Source organism: Plectropomus leopardus, chromosome 23, assembly GCF_008729295.1.
Source record: "Plectropomus leopardus isolate mb chromosome 23, YSFRI_Pleo_2.0, whole genome shotgun sequence".
Lineage (NCBI taxonomy): Eukaryota > Metazoa > Chordata > Actinopteri > Perciformes > Serranidae > Plectropomus > Plectropomus leopardus.
This window is the reverse complement of record NC_056485.1, coordinates 11,849,953-11,871,150: the sequence shown is the minus strand read 5'-3', so window position 1 is coordinate 11,871,150 and position 21,198 is coordinate 11,849,953. Positions and strand designations below refer to the sequence as shown.

The following is a 21,198-nucleotide window of genomic DNA, read 5'->3' as shown; positions in this document are numbered from 1 at the left end:
TTCTACTGTTTGTCCAGGGAAAAAATATAATTACTTTGATTTCAAAGGGAGAGAAAAAAACTGCCTTTTGTTGTTGAACACTTTCAAGTGGAATGATTAACGGCAAGATTAGAAGCTAAATGCTGTGTTGTAGCACGCTCCTCTTTGCCTTCTCATCAGTTTCTCTAAAGACCAGAAACAATATGAATAAAAGCTCTGAAAGGGAGCTTGTTCTTGGTGCATTATCATTTAATGGCATTTATTCACCTCTTTCCAGCCCAGAGTTACCTTTTATTTGTTACGTTACATCACATTCTAGCTGTTGAAGCTCACCCACAAAAATTTGCCCATTAAAAATCCATGTATTTCCCCTGAAATGGTCTTTAGGGTGCTGGTGGGCCCTTATCACGAGTCGGGAATTTAAAACGCAGGCTTCTGCCAGTGAATCAGAAATAAGCTTGGCAATTCAGTCAACACCGCCTGGCACAGCATGAAGGAAGACACCCCATAATGAGTTCTCAGAGGCGGAGTCCCTACCTACAGCAGAGTCTAATATTCCTCCCGTGGATTTGTTGACACTCCTCAAAGCAACTTAAATCGAAGGGCCGTGATTTATGCAAGACTGTCAGGTCAGATTGACTCAGCCTCCGCTCTCGTGTCATTAGAAAGTACAGCACTTCAGTGAGTCATGCCCGCCACTGTGGTTCAGCTTTGACAGAGAAGAGAGAAGGATAACGCAGCAAAAGTGACACTTCCAACTGTCTGTAGAACATCACATGGCCTAAACAGTGCACTGGGTTCTTCTAGGGAAGAAAGAAACCGGATAGCCTAGAGGGAGCCGTTTCAAATTGGATATAAACCACAGTAAAGCGGCTGGTGTGGAGTCATAGATGTGTCTGCTGACTGTCGCGAGTGTAGCTTGGAAATGAAGAGCCGTATATGTGGTAGATTTCATAACAGCTGTGCCATGAATACCATCTAGTTGATTTACAGGGACATTTGCATCTTTAGACAGTACTTTTTGCCCGTGAATGGCTAGTATTTGTCTGAAAGGGGAATATTTCAGTATACTTCTTCCTGGTAATATTCTTAAGAGCATCTGCCATGTCAATTTCCCTAGAAATTAGAACAAATGATGAAAGGAAGAAATTAGCTTTCAGTGTTAATGTAATTTAACACAGTCGTTCACTACGCCCAGCTTCAGCATAAAGGCCGTTTGCCTTTGGAAGCTGACGTAATGCCAGAAAGCAAACAGACAAATGCACTCATGTGCACAAATGAAATGAAAACCTTGTTTGCTCTGGTTTATCAAGGGGACAGAAAGGCAGGAGGCCTGGTTAACCATAATTGGAATGTTGTTGAAATAAGTGGTTGTGCTGCATTAGCTGTTTATGCAGGTCCATGCCTTAGAGCATGAGCACTTTGTCACACCCAGTAGCTTTCAAATTATGATAGATGTGGCACGGACACTGTTGTTAAATTAAAGCATGAAATTTAGCATTACTCTTAATGAGCTGCTCATGCAATTAATTAACTTCTAAAGGTCACGTTTGGTCATTTGTCAGTAACAGAGGGGGCAGAAAGATTGCATTTACGTGCTTTAAGATTTCCTTTCTGTTGTGTCACAGAACGTGACATTGTTAGAAGATGAGGCTGGGGATTTAATATATTTATTTAGCTAATGCCTTCGTGTTAAACGGTCTCTTTAGAGGTAACTCAAGTCACATGAACGACATGACATGCAACTCAATTTCGACTGTAATACCAATGACTTGGGACTTTACTGTGACTTGATACCTTCCCTAAAAAAAACCCAACCATATCACATAAGCGTTCTTTTATTTTGTAATATAGCCGAGCACCATAATTTATTAACACAGGTGCAATGGTGCGTATTTTAGAGACTGCTATTCACTGCAGTCCTGCTATTTATCATAGCAGGACTCAAAATAAACATAACAGCAGTGGACATCTATGGCACAATGGAAGAAGCTGCATATATGTGTCCTCACGCCGTCTAACAAGTTTAGAAAAGTCTTTATCCTCCTGATTTTTCCTAGATGACATGATGAAAAACACAGTCAGTGTATCTTCCTGTTGAATCACTGCCTCCCTCACCCGTTTGTGATTCAACAAAGCCTTTGGCTGTCAAGATGCCGCTACCTTCCTGTAAGCAACCGAAAACACGCGGAGATTCTGCCCAGTCCACAGCAGGGGCGGCCATCTGAGGTAGCAGGAGTTTTCCGTTGGTTCAGTAGACCTGTGGGCTGGCAGTGAGTGCGTGTGTGTCTGGTGGGGTCATAAAATCATCACATCTCATCAGTCTTTGTTATGCTGCCAGCTTTATGGCCAGAGAAGTGGGCAGTGAGCAGAGTATCTGTGGGCTGGTTGTGTTGAAACAGTCTGGGTCAACCTTTCAGAGATTCTTTTTTGTTTATTCCAGTTTGTCACTGCACACCAGGACTTCCTGTTTCTATTTCAGACTAAGATGATTAAGAGCCAAGTTAATCATCTATACTGTTCATAGGACAGTATTGTCCTACTTTGTTAGTATTGCACCAGCTCAAGTTAGATTTTCAATTGGTTGCTGTTACACAAGCATTTCACTTTAGTCAGAGAGTACATAACCCACCAAAACACTAAACGTAGCCACCAGAACAAGAGCAATTACACTTAATTTCCTCTGCATGGAAGAAACCACGAACCAACAGTGGAGCCTGCCTGTGTTAATGTGTGCCTGGGTCAGCTTGGCCTAGTAGGCAGGTTTTCATATTTAGGCTTTTTGTTTGTATGCAGAAGAGAGGACCTGTCTGATAACTAGACAGGGCTTTTTCTTGAGTTTTACACAGGCACTGAAAAATGCGTATCCCACTGTCACCATACGTGGCTTTCCTGTGGATATCCAGATGTCAGTGTGCAAATTATGGATACTTATGACAGCTCATGTGTCTAACTGGCAAAACATACTCTGTTGTTCCTTTTAGTTTGGAGAACTGTAGCTTATTAGTGTTGCACTGATAGCATGTAAAAAATAAATAATTCAGTTCGTCAGTGCCGCAGAAAGTAGACTTGCATCAAATGTATCATGAACAATATTGTGTGATGCCATCAGAGAAAAATATGTTAATCTGAAGTTTGACAATGTTACTGTAAATTCAGCATTTACAGACAAATATAAGACAGTTTAAAGGGATTCTTTGACACTCAAATAATTACGTATATAAATTACTCACCGTGTTTATCATTGAATTCTTGCAGAAAACTTTTTTTCTTACATCCCTTAACAGTGAATCCAAACCAAAATGGAGAAAATTCTCGATGAGTTGAAGTCATAGGGGTTCAAATCTAACAGCAAAACTATATCAAAACGTCAAAATCGTAATTTGAGTGACATTCATCCAGCAGTATGCTCAGTATTTCTGAAACAGACAACCCTTTCCCACAGGAACAGAGTGGAAAGTGAAACTTATCTGTGCAGTCTTCAAAACAAGACTCCACTGACAAAAACAATTATTTTTCCTCGCCGAACATGGGAGCTGCTGATCTATTCCTGCCACGATGTTTGTTTATTTTATTGTGTAACTTTTCGGTTTTAGGGAGTTAGTTTGGATTTACCAGAGTCACACAATGACAAGCAAAGTAATGAATACAGGCAGCGGCCTGCTCCCATGTCTTGCGAGGTAAGATTACTTTTTTTGGAGTCTGGCTCTGAAGGGAGATTAAATTTCACTTTTAGTTCTGTTCCACATCATTGATTAGACAATGGATAAATTAGATTATTAATGAATAATTAATAATAATAATCTAATAATAATAATTAACTAATTATTATTAGATTATTTATACAAAAGTTACCCCCACAAATTCAACATAACACAGGGTGAGTAATCAATTTAATATTTGTAATTTTGGGGTTGAAGTATTCCTGTAAAATGCTTGACAGGGCTTGACGGTAACAGCAATAATAGTAAGTACTTTTCCTTACTGTGCTGAGTGATTTGGTTTGAATCCGCAGCTAAAACGGACAAATCATCCCAAGGTCTAACAGAGAGACCCAGGAGAGAATTAAGCATAGTTAAAAATCAATAAAAGCCCAAATTGTGTTGGTGTATAGCAATTACAATTCCTTTGTTAAACAGTGTTTATATAATATTTCTTTTCCTGCTGAGTCTAATTTGCAGTTCCTGCTGTGACAACCTGAACTCCCCGGTGAGATCAACAGAGTTTATCTTATCTGATCAAATCTAATATGATTTAATTCAACAACTGACATAACTTCAGAGAAAGTTAATTATGATCCTGCACGTACAAATATAGTTCTTTTAGATAATGCATTGTAGTTAGAAGTTTCTACTACTATTACTTATTGCCTTTAGAAACTGCACTACTCTTGCGAGCTCCACAATATTATGTACTTCTGCGGTGTTTGACATCATTTTTAACCTGCAGCCCACATATGGAGTTTTGTCAAAGGAAAGTTCACCACATGCAACAGCAGTCTTGTTTTGTTTACAGTAGTTACACACAACTTAATGTATTGTTTCTAATAATAGTACAGTACAAACATGATTGCATAAACACGTCAGCTGTCAAAGATTGCAACCGTCTTCTGCAGCCTGTAAGACATTCAGGTCTGTATTTACTGAAGAGTTTGGCATTAGCATGACTGTGATGGTTCTGATCTACTAACCTGTCACCCCAAGCATTTTCTGCCTGGAAATGGTGCCGAGACTTTTGGTGCGTTTGACCCATTTAATATGTATTTTGAGGGGTGACAATGGTATGGTGCAAATTGGAGCAAATTATCGAAATGTGTCACTCCCATCAATTTACTACACCAAAACACCTATAATTGAGAATGATATTTAACAGCCAAAGGAAACACATGTTAGCTTCTCACCCTGAGAAAGCCATTTCGGCTCTGTTGTTCAAATGTTCAACACACAGAGAAAGAAAATAGGATGTAAAAGGATATAAATGTTCCATTTGGAGATTGCTCTCTTTCAAATGTCAGATGATGAGATGAAGTTCTGAAAAGCAAAGTCGTATTTTGGCATGAAAATGGTCATCATAACGGTGTCATCTCATCACCTTTAGACCAGAAGGGATGCATCTATTGATCAAACCTGTTTAAACCCTTGATCTCCCACAATATCTCTTAGCTAGCCAACCAGTAAATTGGAGAGGTTGTAGATTTTAAATTGTAAACATTTTTTATATATTATTAGTGTTAAGTGTCAAATAAAGCCCTGAGTTTTGGTATCAGAGAGGGCAACAGGTGAAACAGTGAAATTGGGGCATCCCCATTAAACTGTGCCTACTGTCTTTGCATTCAAAGTCAATTTAAGAATCATGTGAGTGGTGAAAAGTGGTGAAAGCTACTTTGTAAGTTTTGTGCCTGTTGTTTTTAGCACATCTCTGTAACACGTGTAGCCTACACTGTTCAAATAGGAAACTTTTAACGTGAGCTGGAGGATCATGAGAACAGATGTTTCACAGTCGCTCTTCAAGTTTCAAAGCCTCTTATGGTTGGCTCAGTTCTTTTTCACTTTTAATGTGGGAACTCTAATTATCACCTTAAGTTATGTTGAAGTAGATTTCCTAACACGTTTTAGTGTTAAGAGACATTTTTTTTACACCTTTTGAGGAGGATGAGTGTAAAATATTATTCTGAGCCAACTTGCTCCACACCTACGTAGGATCTTTTACATTATATACTATGAAATAGATAACCACCGTATGGGAAAAGTCCCTTTAGGCATTGCAATTTGTTTTTTCTTAAACGTAGCTCACTTTGAAACTTCTGAAAAGCTTATGGCATTTTTACACTTGTGTAGCTGCGACTTGGAAACTCATGAAATCTGTTTTATGTAGGACTAATGAGAAAACGGCAGTATTGAACCCTCTGAAACCTAGAACAACTTCAGTTTCCTTGTGCTGCTTTCAGATGCCTTTCACAAGTACTTAAACCTTTCAACCCTGAGCAAACTGATGCGATTTCTTCCAAAAACATAGGAAAAAAGGCAATGAGCAACTTGGTACAAAATGCTCCTCAAACTAGTAGATTTGGAAAATAACTTTTAAAAATCTAGGGAAAGAAGAAAAAAAACAAGGGAAAAATATATTTATAAATATCATAATAACATATTTAGAAATTATGCTGCAAAAGTATTATAATTTTTTTTAAGCACTTTGTCTAGTCTTTCTGTGTGAGTGTTTAAACTTTCTTTTATGTTATATTAGTTGTTTTGTGTTTTTTTTGTTTGCATGTTTTCTTTTATTAATTTTCATGTAATTTTCTTGTACTTTTTACTAATTTCTTGCTAATGTTTGGGCTGTGTCTTCTTTTGTAGCTCATTGCCTTCTTTCCATGTTTTTGAAAAAAAAAAAATCAAGCGAATTTCCTCAGGTTTCAAAGGGTTAAGGGTGTGTGCTTAAGGGTTAATGAAGATACATGTACGTGAGATTTTAATAGTTTTAAAGAAGTGGTTCTAAGAGTCACTTTGGCGCTTTTTGTTATGGCATTTGAAAGACTCATAAAGACCAGCTGTCCTCCTTTACTGCCTTTCATATCTTCCACATGCCTCAACCTTCACCTATTTCGAGAATAAAAATTGCAGCAATAGTAATGAAACATCTTGAGAGATGGCAGGAAGAAATACCGCTTTAAATGATCTGCCAGAAGCTATTTGCCTCATTGCCTTTAGTGATGGCTCTAAAAACTAAATTGGCTTCAAGTTTGGCTTGTTTTGTTTCCCATTTTTCGCATATAAATTGAGGCATCTTCTGAGAGGCTCCTTTGCTCTGCATTACTCTTTTTTTTCTGGGTAATTTATGTGGGAAAGAGGTCTCTGCTCTGCATTCACCTTCCCTCTTCATGTTGTTTCACAGAAGGGAAGCCTAATAAAAGTAAAAGTAAAAATATATATCTTATGCATTGACTCTTAGCTCTGCAAAAAGAATCTCAAGGCCAAAATATGATCAGCTGTCAGGAGACTCAGTAAAAACACTGTACAGAGTTTTACTCAGACTTGCATTTGTGGCTCTCCATGTGGAAAATGAAGGTAAACTGAAAAATGGCCTACTCAGAGTGTAAAGGATGAACTGGCATCGGGTCTCTGGGCTGCCGGCAAACTCTCGATTACCAAGTGAAAGAAATTGCAGCGACCCAATCTCATGATGCTCATGATGCTTTTTGAAAGTCCGAAAATAGTCTTCCTTATTAGTTACAGTATTGGAATTTGATTTCATAATTGCACTTGAGGCCTGATTAGCTGACTATTCAAGTGCTAAAAGTAAAGCTCTCATCACAGCTACACTTTTATACTTTTACTGTACTTACACTGCAGAACTTTTTCACCACCAAGACATAAATCAAAGTGCCTAACTCCCACCTTCATCTCCTACAGTAAAAGCCCTTATATTAGATACACTCTTGGAACAAAATTCACAACAGTGCCACAAGGCAATTCTACTTAAAAAAAGGGTAGGCCTGTCTTTATTAATCAATTAAAGTAGTAGCTACTCTATAAACCAGTATAATAGAGTAATAAAACATGCTCTGATTTTATCTCTGGCTCTAATATTTGAATAAAAAAGCTTATTAAGTATGCAGTATAGAGTACGTTCATAGCCAGTAGGATTCAAATAGGGCTATTCTGCATGTTAAGACTTTCTGGGACCAACATAGAGCTTTATTTGTGCTGCAAAAGAGTAATCAGTCTTTTTTTTGTCCTTTTCTTAATTAACAAAACTTGTAAGTTGTGTTTTTTGTTTTGGATAGTAGCTAAGTGCTGCTTGCCTATGTCCAGACCTTTGATTGCGCCCACGCCACCAAGTTGACTTATTCGTCTGCCGTTGTTTTTTTTGGCTTCATGGGCCACTGAGCAACCTTCATAGGAATAAATGGGACCCTGCTTCCTACGTTGAATCCAATTCTTCTGATACAGCCATGCAAGAAAAACACTGCCATCGAGGCTGCTATAAGGTCACGTTTTCTCATCCCCAACATCATACTTTATTTTGCTTCCCTCCACTCTTAAAAGCCCGGCAAACCAAGCATGTTGGCATGGGTATTCATAAGTGTCGACCTAAAGTGATGTTAGAGTTGAACAAATACATTTGTCTGTAGTGATTGGTTATAGAAATTTGAATTCCCCTCCGCCATGAGAATCATTTAGAGTGGAGGCAATGTCAAAGTGAAGATGGAAACAGAGTGTCATAGTTGTAATATTGTTGTAATATGTTTTTTTTTCACTCTTATATCAGGCAAGGATAATGCAAATTACATAAAAAAGCATGATTTAAGTTATTTAAAATGCATGAGTCATTCATATTTTTAAAAACTGCAGAATATTGTAAGCACACACATGCATATTTGCATCTTTCTACTGCATAGATAGCCCAGTTTTATGAAAATATCATCTTTCAAGCAGTGAAATTCTGCTTTACGCTCACTAGTTAACATGTTGTGTCTCATTGAGTGTAGAAAATAAGTTGTGATATGCACCGAGCTATCTTGGTCCTGGTGTAATGGCCTCCTGGAGAACTGTCGTCAGTGCGAGGATGTCACATAACCATTACAGACAAGTTAGGCTAGGTTTTTTTTTTTGCTCCTAAATCAGGCAAGAGTACTGCAACATACATCATAAAGCTCGATTAAAGTTATTTAAAATACACGAGTCATCCATTTTTGAAAAACACAGTATATTGTGAGCACACACATAAATGCTCTTTCTAGTGTCATTGATTTACTGTAAAATGAAATAAAAACTATTGCAAGCTAAAATAAAACCAGTGAAACAGCAGCAAAATCAGAGAAGAAACAGACACAAACAAGCACAGTAAAATATGTTGTAGCAATACCAGCTCTGCATTTTTCTAAGTTGGACTGAAACAGAAAAAAAAACACACCTCATCAGCACTTATCCAAGTTTAGTCAGGGAATGCCCTTTTCCAGGTGCCCATTTTATCCTTATCCTGTACGTTGAGGTTACACAGTGTACAGTGCAGGTTTTGACATTAAGGGATACAATCCAGAACAGCTCCCAGTTTACAGTTTGTTCGGTTAGTGTGGCGTTTAGTGTTGCAGTTTAGATTAGACAGAACATTACAACATTTATAAAACTGATATTGAGGCCAGCTGTAACCTGTAACAAGGCTGCAGTCGCAGCTGTAACGCAGCATCACAGACACTTCAGCAAGGTGTAGACTTGTTGACACAGGGGCTTAAAGCTGGGAGTGCTGATTAAAGGACAGACAGGTGCTAGACAACCCTGCTGCCTTTACAAGCAGGTCAGATGATTCACTATTGATTCAGGTTGTGGGAAAACAACAACTATCAGGTGTCTCCACCTAAAAAAAAAAAGTGTGATTCTGTCTAAACATTGAATAATGTGAGTGTGATTCTGAAAGATACTTCTTTATATTATAGAGAGGATGAACTTGATGATCAGGAACGCTTCTAGTTATTGAAGGGGCACTGTATGTTTACTGAATAAATATGTTTGTCGCTTCTCATGGGAGTGCCAAATATCCTCAAAAGAATAACAAACATTTGGGAAATACGCTTGTTTTCTTGCTGAGATTCAAGTGTCAGAACTATTTTTTTTAAAATATGAAGATATAGCCAAAAAGTGTAAAGGAATGCGTCTCTCAAAACTTAAACTCTGATCAACATCTCCTCGATCCCTAACAAAGCTGAAGTGTATAAACTAAGTTGCGATTTGAACTGAAGTATTTTGTGTCCAGGTGTAATGGCTTCCTGGAGTCCTGTCGTCAGGGCGAGGATGCCAGGCAACCATTAGAGACAAGCTCGGCTAAGGTCACCTAACTGTGTGCTGGCTGTTGCTTCATATTTACCTTTTCGACATCAGCTTCTCCTTAAACCTTTGTCAGAAAGACAAAAACGCAAACTGTATCAAAATGTCAAACTATTCTAATAGCATGAACTCAGGTTATGTATGTAGTGACAAATATAGTGACTAATAGTGACTACAAATATAGCGACTGCCTGAAATTTTCAAATAAACCTTAAAGAATTTGATTTAAGATTTTTTTGGTTTCAATAGTGTACAAAATTACCAGTGAACAACTGAAAGTAATGTCATAGTAGCAACAGTCCCTCTTTTCTGTACACACCCCGTGCTACTCTTTTTCAGTATGAATGCCAATACCCCAGAGTAAAAGAGGCAAGAAAATAAACTGTAAGGAGCCAGACAAAACTTCCAAATACAATTAGACATCAGTTTTCTTGACGCATTCAGAAGTCCTTCACCTCTGAAACCTGAGAAAATTGGTTTGATTTTTTTTTTCTTCCCCAAAAACATGGGAAAGATGACAAGAAAATGATTTGAAAAAGTAGCAAGAGGGGATTATTCAATATTATCAGAAACCTCCCGGAAAACGATATTCATAGTTCTCTTTTATGTGCGTTAAAAAGTTATGTTACAGAAAAAGAAAAATATACATACATTTTTTAGCACTTTCTTTAGGTTTTTTTCTTGTAGGTTTTTTTTTGTTTTTCATTGTTTTTTAAAAATTTTCTTGTAACTTTTTTACTAATTTCTTGCTTTTTTTTCTTGCCATTTCATGTTTAGTTGCTCATCGCCCTCTTCCTTTGTTTTTGAGAGAAATCAAGCCAATTTGCTGAGCTATCAAAGGGCTAAATTCATTTATTTTCCATTCAATTTAGGCAGCTGTTATTTTTATATTTTACTGCTCTTAACTATGACTGTTATTGGATTTTTTGTGCACTGGGTAAAAAAGGTGCTAAAGCAATTAATTTTTCTATTAGAATTTTATCTTAGCAAAAAGAGAAACTTATTTTTTGAATGGTGAATTTCAGCTTCATTTCTCTAACAATAACACAAATGCCTTTTGATATACAAGTTTTTTTTTTTAATTAAATACTTTTATCAGCAGAATTCAAATATGATCTTCACATATTAATGCATGCTCACAATAAAAATGTAGGGTAGGTATTTTATATTTAAAGATGAAAATAATGTGAATTTTAAAATATCATCAACAGCAATCAGACGACTGTATAAATAAAGCTATCTAGAGAATAACCTGTTACATAATGTGGACTTTTTTATTGAAACACACACTACATATTAATATTTGACCTAAGGTTGCCTTATACTATCAAGATTAGCAGTGTTGGTTTTTCCTTAAAGTTCGCTACTAAACAATTAACCACGTCACTCTATATTGCTGGGTCGCCTTTGACCTCTGGCATGCCAGCCTAGTGTACACAGTGGTACCTATAAACCAATTAGCTAGTGTTGACGTTGCTGCAGTTTGCTGTGTCACCCTCAGTGAACTCCACCCACGCCGTCACATAGCAGTCTACTGGGAGAAGGCTTTAATTGCTGTCTCTCTCCTTCTCTTGACTGGATCTCAGTGGACTGAGAAATAAATATGCGTATTTTTTTCCCCCATGAAACCCTAGTGAGTAACAGTTGGGTGACTGAGTCAGATCTGTAATTACCAATTGACTGTAAAATAATAAATATGGTTCTAACAACTTGGGGCTTATTTTTGGAGTTTTACCCATCATTGCTTTATAATGTTATAATGATATTGCACACAGCAAAAAAAAGGCTGAGATCTGTGAACATTGGGGGTCCAAATCACAACAATACAAATGTTCGCCACAAAACATAATATATTAATAATGCTGTCATATTGCTTATTACTAATGCAAATTTGAGTTGGATTTGGCGCTGTGAATTATGCTTCTTTTAAAACTGATTTATGCTACACCAGTCCAGCCCGATAAAACCAGGAATCCGGCTCTACCACCTTATCATCATTCATCCAACTTCATTAGCTTAAATAGTAAAGAATTGGATTTAGATTTATTTGCTCCAGAAATCAACAGATTTCTGAGTGAACTGAATCTGCAGTCTGATCCAGTGAAGCGTGAAATACAGCCTGAGGGGCTAAGTGGTTGCATCTAAGATATTTATTCTGTAACTGTGTACCTTCAGGCCCCAGAACACCTGCCAAAGATTGACACAGTGGTACCAACTTATTATGGCTAGCGTCAGAGCTGCATTGTCAGACAGTGACAGATTGAACGTGGGGGGGCAGAAAGAGACGGAGCGTGGAGTTCAGGCCCCGAATGGGAGGATCACTGTTGTCACTATATGATCTGCTGCTCGTCATAGCTGCCTAATTATCTTCAAAGGTTTGATTGGTGACCCGCCAAGTTCCCTTTTTCCTTCTTACCCTTTGTATCCTCCGCCCGAGTGTCCCCCCTTTGCTGCACGTCATCATCTGTCATATTCGCGGCCTGTTCGCTGGGTGATTCATATGCACAGCGTCACCACCAGCAGACTCTGATTCCCTCCCACTCTAATTTGCGCACTTTTATTTCTTTTTATCTTTCTGCCTTCCTGTTTCCTCTGTCATTGTCTTTGTTCTCCTGGCTGTTTCTTAGCCTTATATTTCCGTCGCTGTCACTCTCCTCTCCTCAAAGCCTTTGTCACCGCCCGTCCATCTCAGCGGTTATTTCCTCCTTCGTGTCACACTGTGCTCATTTGCTAAGGATAGCCAGGGACAGTTTGTATAAATGTGCCTGTTTGACCTTTCTGCTGCGTCCCGTTTATGTAACGCAGACGACAGAATGTGAAGTGTCTGTCTCGGAGACAGACAGCTAATCAACCTGCACCTCCGTCCGCATGTTGGGCTTGGCATTTCTAATCTCTCCAAACTTTTTTTTTTTTTTTTTTTTTTTCACCCAGCGACACATTTTCTGTATTGCCTTGCCCGCTTTTGTTTTCTCTCAAGCTGCCACATGGAGGCGAGCATCCAAGGTCAGATCGCACTGCCCTCGCTCACAAATAGCCTGGCTTTGTGTGTGTGTGTGTGTGTGTGTGTGTGTGTGTGTGTGTGTGTGTGTGTGCGCAGTGCTGGCGTGTCAGCAAAAGTGGGCAGGGATGGATGGCTTTGCCTTGAGGGTAAGAGAGAGGGTGATAGAGAGGGGGAAGAGAGGTACAGACATACAGGGGTATTCTCTTATGGGACTCATTTGATTGCTTTTTCAATGCTTTACCCCTTTTCCTCCCCCCTCCTTCGCTGCTCACTATATCTCCGTCTATCAGGTGCCATATGTTTCTGGGTTTGGATTGTTGTTGCTGAAAAACCTGCTTTACAAACTTAATGAATCTGGTGGATATAATGCCGGTGTCAAGAGGGAATTCTGAATTATATATTTTAATGTTAACTCTTCAACACCTGAATCAGCATCAGATTTCTTCCCCTGCATTCTGACATCTTTCACAGAAAAAAAGGTTTGATTTCTTTCAAAAACATAATGACCAACTTGGCTATAAGATGTTTTCAACAACTGACAGAAGAATGTCCAGAAAACTATATTTATATTTCATATAATTACATATTTAAAAATATGTTACAGAGAAAAAAAACATGTAGAATTGAAGCACTTCTCTTGTCTCTTTTTACTTATTTCTTGCAAATTTGTGGGCCATTTCTTGTTAAGTTGCTCTTCATCTTCTTCCCATGTTTTTGTAAGTAATCAAGCCAATCAGCTCAGGTTTCAAAGGGTTAATTTATTAAGTATGGGAGGCTATTGGGCACACATCACATTGTTTTAGTTGGCAATATGATTGCAGGTTCTTGTTAAGAATTTGTTTTACAAATTTTGTACCAAAGCATTGATGAGTTTCTTATTCTATTTAAATAACCAGGCAGCAGTTATGCAAGATCTCCATTGGTACTTCAGGTGTGGGTTTCCTGCTAAGTTGTTATGGTATTGTGTGTCCCTGAGGAGGTGAAGAACAGCTGTAAAAACACCATTAACCAATTCACCAAAAGTCTATAGACATGCTAGCACCTCTGTTAGGCTATATTGTTACCAGCAAAGTGTTTAAATTGTTATTGTAATTGCCAGCATGCTCTTAATGACAATGCTTTCATGCTCATGTAATGTAAGTAACGCTATAATACTTAGCATATTCACAATCTTGTTAAGATGCACTAAATCACTGAACACCAAGTTCAGCGGGGTCTGATAGGAATGTTGGCAAAGCAATTAGGGCAGTGAAGTTGCACATGCAGGGTGAAAAATCGCCAAGAAAACATGCAAGCAAACACCAGGTACATCCCAGTTCTGCTGTGCCTGTTTCTTCGCCACGCTTAGAGAGTATCTTTTTGTTGTTGTTTTTGTTAAACTTTTAAAATTGATTATCTAACTTTACACTGGAACAAAGGGGAAAAAAAACGTTTTTTTGTGTTTCTTTTTTTGTTTTGTTTACAATACCTCGTGAGGCAGCTGAGTTGGCAAGATCACACGAGATTTACCAGATCACACGAATCTTACTAGATCAAGCAAGAATCTCGTTATTGCTAAATCTCCACAGATGGACACTTTTCTACTCTTGCATCACCATCATGTTTCCCTGTTGTAGGATTTATCCAAGTTATTGAGCTATTTCAGTTTGGTGGTGGAAGACTGACATTGCTGCTAGCATGACTGTAAAGTTTATAGTTTGAGAATAAACTAATAGAATACAAATAAATAAGAAAACATCCCAGGAGGATCCTTGCTGCACAGTGTAAAATTTCTTTGAGGGGGAATGGATTCTCAATAGGCTTAGTCATGGTGAGACACATTTAATTCTACTCGGAGCTGTACTGCTTACTCTACAGTTAAAAAAGATGCTTCTGTAATTTTTTTCTCTTTGCTCTTATTTTTGGCAGATGGGGGAAGGGCCATGCCTGTCCGAAACACACAGTCAACATGACATGATAAATGCCTAAAGTAGATCAATGTCTCTGAGATGAGAAGCATTTAATACGATCCACAAACACACGCAATGAGCAAAAAGAAGTCGGCAGCCAAACACTTACCTCTCTCCCACTATCCCCCTTTCTCTGATGTTCATCATTACCTTTTCTTTCATCTTGCTTTTCTCTCGTATGGCTTTTGATCCCTCCCGCACTTCCCGGCCCACGTCTACTTACGCTGCAGCCATCTTTTCCCCATCCACCCCGCACTTTCTCACTCATTCACTCTCGTTGTGGTTATCTGGGCATTCTCTGCTCGTTTTATGACAGTCAAGTTCAAATGTCAAGGAAAAAAGCCGGGCTGCCTTTTCCCCCTGTCGCTTTCACCATCAGGGTCTTTGATCAGTTTGTTACCGGATCTAGTGATCGTGCCTCTACTTTCCAGCACCATCCCCAGCAAGTGCATTAGTGATGGTCTCGACTAATTGCTAACTCCTTTAGATTCCTCTTTGCCTTAGTAGGAGAGCTGTGGGTGGCAGGGTAGCTTTGTGTCAATCCTCTGTCCCAGTAGGTTGCCACTAAGCCTAGACAGAGTCTCACTGTTCAATAATTCTGCGTAGTAAACCACTACTTTGGTGCTTGACTTGTCTGACCATAGTTTTCTTGTTTGCAGTGTTACTTTTGTTTTTCATAGAGCCATAGGGCCTTAAAAAAAGCTAGAATAACTTTTTTTTTCTGCTGTTTCTCAACGGAAACACATCATTAATATACTACTATCACTTTATAAAGTTGTTTTGATGCATATGCATTCACAAACAGGTGCCTATTTACTCACCCATACATTTAGCGTTGTTATTTATAGCCATTTGACACAAGTAAGTCCAATATTCACTCTCTTTTTGGCTCAGATTTGGTCTCCACCCTCAACCAAGGGAAATATGTCTCTCTAGCTGCTTAATACTCCACCATGTTCACATGCTTGTTGTCTCTGCTCTTTGATGCTGAAGAATTAGTATAAAGTAGATTTACCAAACAAAAAAAGGCACTTCCTTCTGCAGCTTAAAATTACCCCGCTCAGAGATGTGAGAGTTAATTTAAGACACATTAAAATTGCTGGCAGTAAAACCAAAACATATCTGCTGTAGAGTTGTGCATTTTTAGATGAGTGTCTACTGGAATTGACTCTGTTTTGGAGTCAATCATAAGTGGACATTGTAGGAACTGCAGTTTTTGGCACTTGCGTTCCCTTCTTTTTTCAGCCCCTGAGGTTTCCATTTGATTACGACCAAGGCAACACTGAATTACTGGAAACACACATTTCCATAGTGCAATTTCTTCATACTTTTCAGCTGACGTACATCCATAGAAACAATTTAGTGATAAACATTTTGGCATTTTTGATGTATATCTGTCAAGCTTTAGTTGGTCATAAAAGTCTGGGTAAAAGAGCAAAACCGAAAGCATGAAAACACCTGTCGTGAGGTAAAGTAACACCAACGTGGATTGAACATTGTGTGCAAGTTTTCTCAGTGTGGACATTGTGTTTTCCTTTCCCTCTGCAGGTATACTTACACCCTGTGCCCGTTCAATGACATCACACAAAAGAGCACTGCAGGTACAGAGGTCTCATTAGGGTAAGTACCTCAATTATGTCTTTTTTTAGTCTCCATAGGTAAAATGCCAAACAATAACCAGCCTACTTTTCCAATGTCAGAGGCAGTGGAAACATTATACATGCTCTAACAACGCAAATTTGAGGGACACTATATCTAAAGAGCTTTACAACAAAGTGAGAACACTGTGTGCTGTGACATTTAGAGTACATAGCAGAACACATTTAGAATTCTTATATAAGAGGGGAAAAAAATGTTACGGCTTTTTCTGGGGGAAAAAAAAAAAAAGCTTAAGGAGTCCAACAGGCATTCTGTTGTCCTTGGTCTATCATTACGCAATAAATCCAATTAGATAAATTCACATGACAGCATTTTTCATTTCTTGAATGGACCTGAAACAAATCCCACCACCGTGCTCCTATGAAAGCTCTTTAATCATTGTTGCAGCGCTCATATGAAGTTACCCTAAGACCAATATTTGCGCTATTGATTTTTTGAAAATTGTTATTCAATCTCTGTTAGGCTTCATATGACCTTTAATCAATCGCTAAAAGATCTCTATTATAGTTTTAATACCTTTTGATCAATGACAAACAGGGGGGCGAGTTTCATATACTGCTGGGGTTGTATTTCCTCGGCCCTCGAAGGGTTTCAATTTCATCTAAAGGATTACGCTCTGGCCTTTTACCATCCCCTTGGGATTGGCTGTGTCGACTGCTGGACGTTGGTGTGTATCAAAATGCCTACATGCTATGACGATGCCACATAGTCCCCATAGAAACGGACCTCTAGATGTCACAAGACGTGTTCAGTTCTGTTCATCCTTTGTTCCCCAGGAGGGTCAGAATACTGATTGGAATTGAAGTTGCTCTAAGGATCAGCAAAAACACTACCTTTAGTATAACTTTTTTATTTATGATCTTGTTTATTTTCTACCTATGTTTGAAACAACGCCTGTCATTTAGCTGTCACCACCATCTCCCACCTTATCGTTGGACATCTCTGTCAAACGGATCAAGAAAACGCATGTATGTCATGCTGATGTTTTCCTTGTTTTGATTTTTTTTTTTCCTTTTCTGTTCTTTGAAATTAAGATTTGAGGTGATAATTACGGGATGTCGTCTCGCTGTCCTTTTCCACTCTCTCATTAGCCTTAACCGTCAGTGATCCGACACTTTCATAGGGTGCAATTATAGAAACCATTCCATCAACATTGAATCCTCTCTGGGAAGAAAGCTTTTATAATTTGCTGCAACTCCTCCCCAAAGAGAAGGACTCAATTGCAGTGGTGTTTTGGTTGTAGCGGTCACATAGGCTAACGACTTGTTTTGCAAAAAGACAATGTAAAGGCACAAATGACCACAGGAAATTTGCGACAAAGTGTCAAAACATTTAGTCTCCTCTGAGACGTGATGCCATTAGTCTCGACTCGTCTTCTTTTGGCAGTTGAAGTGATAATTTATAAGCAATTATGTCGTTTTGCTTTCAGATGGCAAATTAATTGGAATCTAAAGCAGGGCTGTGTGTTTTTTTTTTTCTTTTTTTGCACCGCCACTTCCCACACTACCCACTCACTTTTGGAGCGGAAAGTGCAATGCTTCACCATGTTTTTAGCGCAGGAAAGAGGAAGAACAGAATGCTAACTGTGAGTAATGTGACCCCAGCGCTTCTGCCTGCCTGTCACTCATGATGGTATGGAAGGGCAGAAGGACCAAACGGAACCAGTGGTCAAACAGGACTCGTGAGTTGGTCACTCTGTTTGGAACAAAATCGCTGCCAAACAGGACTCGAGGGAATGGTTTGAGATATAGAAAATGTATATGTTTACCACGGGAAGATTGGACTGATGATATTGGACAGAAAATATTGCGAGTGATCAACAGAGAGGCTAGAGCGATGTTCGATGTTCAATTTACCTCAACACTTCAATGGAAAAATAACGCTAGATTCTGTTTGATCGCATGCAAACATCTCATTGGTATTTTCAGGGTGTAGACAGCACTATATGATGTACTATACTGTGTCCAGAGAGTGTGCAGTGAAGGTGTATGTGGAATGGTTTTGGGGGAAGGAGAGGGAGGGGAGGTACATGAATCATAGCTCGCACGCTGGGAATAAAGTTCATTTTTTATCCAGACAGACCATCAGTCAGCCCTTGCAGGATGTGGTTGGGCCTCCTGATATCAATCTGCATGGAGGCATCCTCCCTTCTCCCCAGAGGGGGTGAGGAGGGGAAGAGGGGAGTGCTTTGATTTAAACGGCAGCATTTATCACACCTGCTCCAGCATCCTAAAGGACAACCATGTTAGAAAGAGTGGGGGGGCGGGAAGGAGAAACAGCATTAACATGTGTGGCCTGTCAATGAAAGCTGGAAGTGTGACTGCTGTGACGATGACATTGCCAACACTTGCTTGTACCATTTCGGCTAATTTGGATTAGTTATGTTACGTTTCTGCGGCATTAAGCGGACGGCGCCGCTGAATTTTGATTACGGCTCATGGCCGGCCGGCACTCGGTTTGCGAAGTGTGTCAAGGCTCATAAAAGTTGAAATTGTTCCCTCAGCGCTAACCTTCCTTCATGCTTGGTTTTGCAGCATAGTTGGCGCTACACCATTAACTTTACAAATGTTCTTAAGGAACAATAAATCAGCCTAGGAACACTTCCTTTTGTTGCCTTTATATTGTGGCCACACATATAGCCATAAAGATTTCATAAGGCGCAGCAGTCATACTGTATGCTCCCAATTATCCGTAAATGTAGATATTATACAACTCATATTCACCTCCTGAATTCCAATGTCTCCGTTTTTCCATTTAGCTTTTCTGCCTTTCGATCTCAGCAGCTCAACCGCTCCCTGAAATGGCCATTGTAACAATAACATCAGCCATGATAATGATAATAGAGTAGAAGAAAATGCTTGCATTGCGACAAACACCATCCCACTGTGACAGCATCGTCCATCTTCATAATGTCCCCTCTACCCACTCCCACCCAGGGCAGACGTGGTGGGTACAATGACAAAACAGCAGGGTTTGCTCAATGCGGTCCACCTGAAAAGACAAACAAAAGCACATATTTATGTAAATCAGTGATGTGCAGAAGCGTATAGGGTGTGTTTGTCATTGCCTTGTGCTTATATGTGAGCTTACATAACATCACACTTTACACCTCACTTGAGGAAGAAACCACATCCGTACTGTACATGCAAACAGAACATTGATCTCTCTTTGTCAGCAGCATGTCACATTCATTTCCCCCACAAGCCTCCGTGGTATTGATGTGTTTCTCTGCAATATCACAACTGCAGTGTGAGCTAATAGTGATAGTAAATAATGATTTGTTGAAGCTAATAATGTTTGTTGACTGTCACAGGTTTCAGTTCAACTCAGTGGTCAATTCTGAGGCCTCGCTTTGTGGTGTTGTTGAGCAAATAATCCTTTAAGTGTGTTTCAGATACAGTTGCTGAAGGTCTTTGTGAGACTACTGCTGCTCTTTTTCATTGTAGTACGTTCCATGTCTCCCTGAATGTATTCCAGGTAGCTGGAAGTGTGTTGGAAGAGTTTAATATGTTAGAAAAACACCAGGACAAGAAGGGCAAGAAAAAAAATTGGGCGGTCCTTAAGAAGTCATGGAAAAGATTTGAAATTTAGTCCATGAAAATGTTAGGGAGCCTTGTATATATGTTTGTCCCCAGAGCAACATTCATTCCTGTCTAAATGGGTGCAGTCTTACAACCAGTATACATGGGGGGGCATCATAGCGTTTTTTTTTTTTTTTGTTTTGTTTTTTGTCTTTTTTTACCTGCTGCACAAACTCCGCCTCTGTAGCATGTGGTTGCTACCAGCGTCACTGTGTGCATATTGAGTTTTGCCAAGTGATAATGCAGTTGTTTATTCAGGGTTTGAAAGCATGGGCTACAATAACTGGTACTGAAGTAATTAACTAGATCATTTTAACCACAAAATGCATTGATTTGATTTTAATGTGAGATGTAAAAACACCCACAAAGGCTGCTGCTTCGCATTGCATCTGTTTTATTGTGGTCATTTTTTTTTATAATTTTAAAACACGTGTTTATTTTTAGAAGTTGCAGTTTTTACCTTTTAAAGGGCTGCAAAGTCCTACAGTTGTAGCTGATCATAGTGTTCTGCTCCGGTCATGCTGCTGTCACGCCATGTCCGTTCCCCACATATTTCAGCCATTAAACACGTCCTTTCCATCATGAAACAATCGTCATTACTCTATAAAACTATATGGCGAGGTTTAGGCAACAAAACTGGGTGTTATGTTTTTGGGGAAAAAAGTACTTGTTTGTTTATCCATAAAAAGACAAGTTTTTGTTTGATGTTAAGTGATCTGCCACACTATTTTTTTTGCCCTGGAGCAGTAACTTCCAGTCTATTTTGTTAATCTAATCTTAGAGAACCACCCCCTGGACCCAGCTCCATATTTAATGTTCTCATCTGACTGCAAGAACATACTTCCCAAAATGTTTATCTATTCTTTTAAAGCAGTTATTGTCATACCTTTTTTTAACTGACACAGCTTATTTGTTTTGATCATAATACGAAGTCATCGCTGCCTAAATTTAAGGGCAAAATTATGGTTGTACTTGCAAAGTAAAACTGGCATGGTCAGTTAAAAAGAAAGGACAGATGCCTTGAAGTGTGTAAAGAGTCAAAACTGAAAGTTGAAGAAAAACTGCATGTTAGTGTCTGTGTTAAAATGATAACATGCATAATATTACTGCTATTTACCACCCCTCTTTAATAGTCTATGTTACAATGCAATGATTTTGGTGCTTCACCCCAGTTGATTGCTTGTTTTTAGCAATTGAAGATGTTTGTG

At 38.9% G+C, this 21,198-nt stretch overlaps 1 protein-coding gene across 3 annotated transcripts in view; it reads left to right on the top strand.

Annotated features, from left to right (window-relative positions):
- The window catches only part of LOC121962023 (glucosidase 2 subunit beta-like), a 154,857-nt gene that overhangs the window by 115,259 nt on the left and 18,400 nt on the right, over positions 1-21,198 (top strand). For all 3 annotated transcript variants that reach the window (XM_042512195.1, XM_042512194.1, XM_042512196.1), the window contains exon 13: positions 16,299-16,370. In XM_042512195.1, coding sequence (XP_042368129.1) covers positions 16,299-16,370 — 72 coding nt within the window. The remainder of the gene's footprint in view (positions 1-16,298; positions 16,371-21,198) is intronic.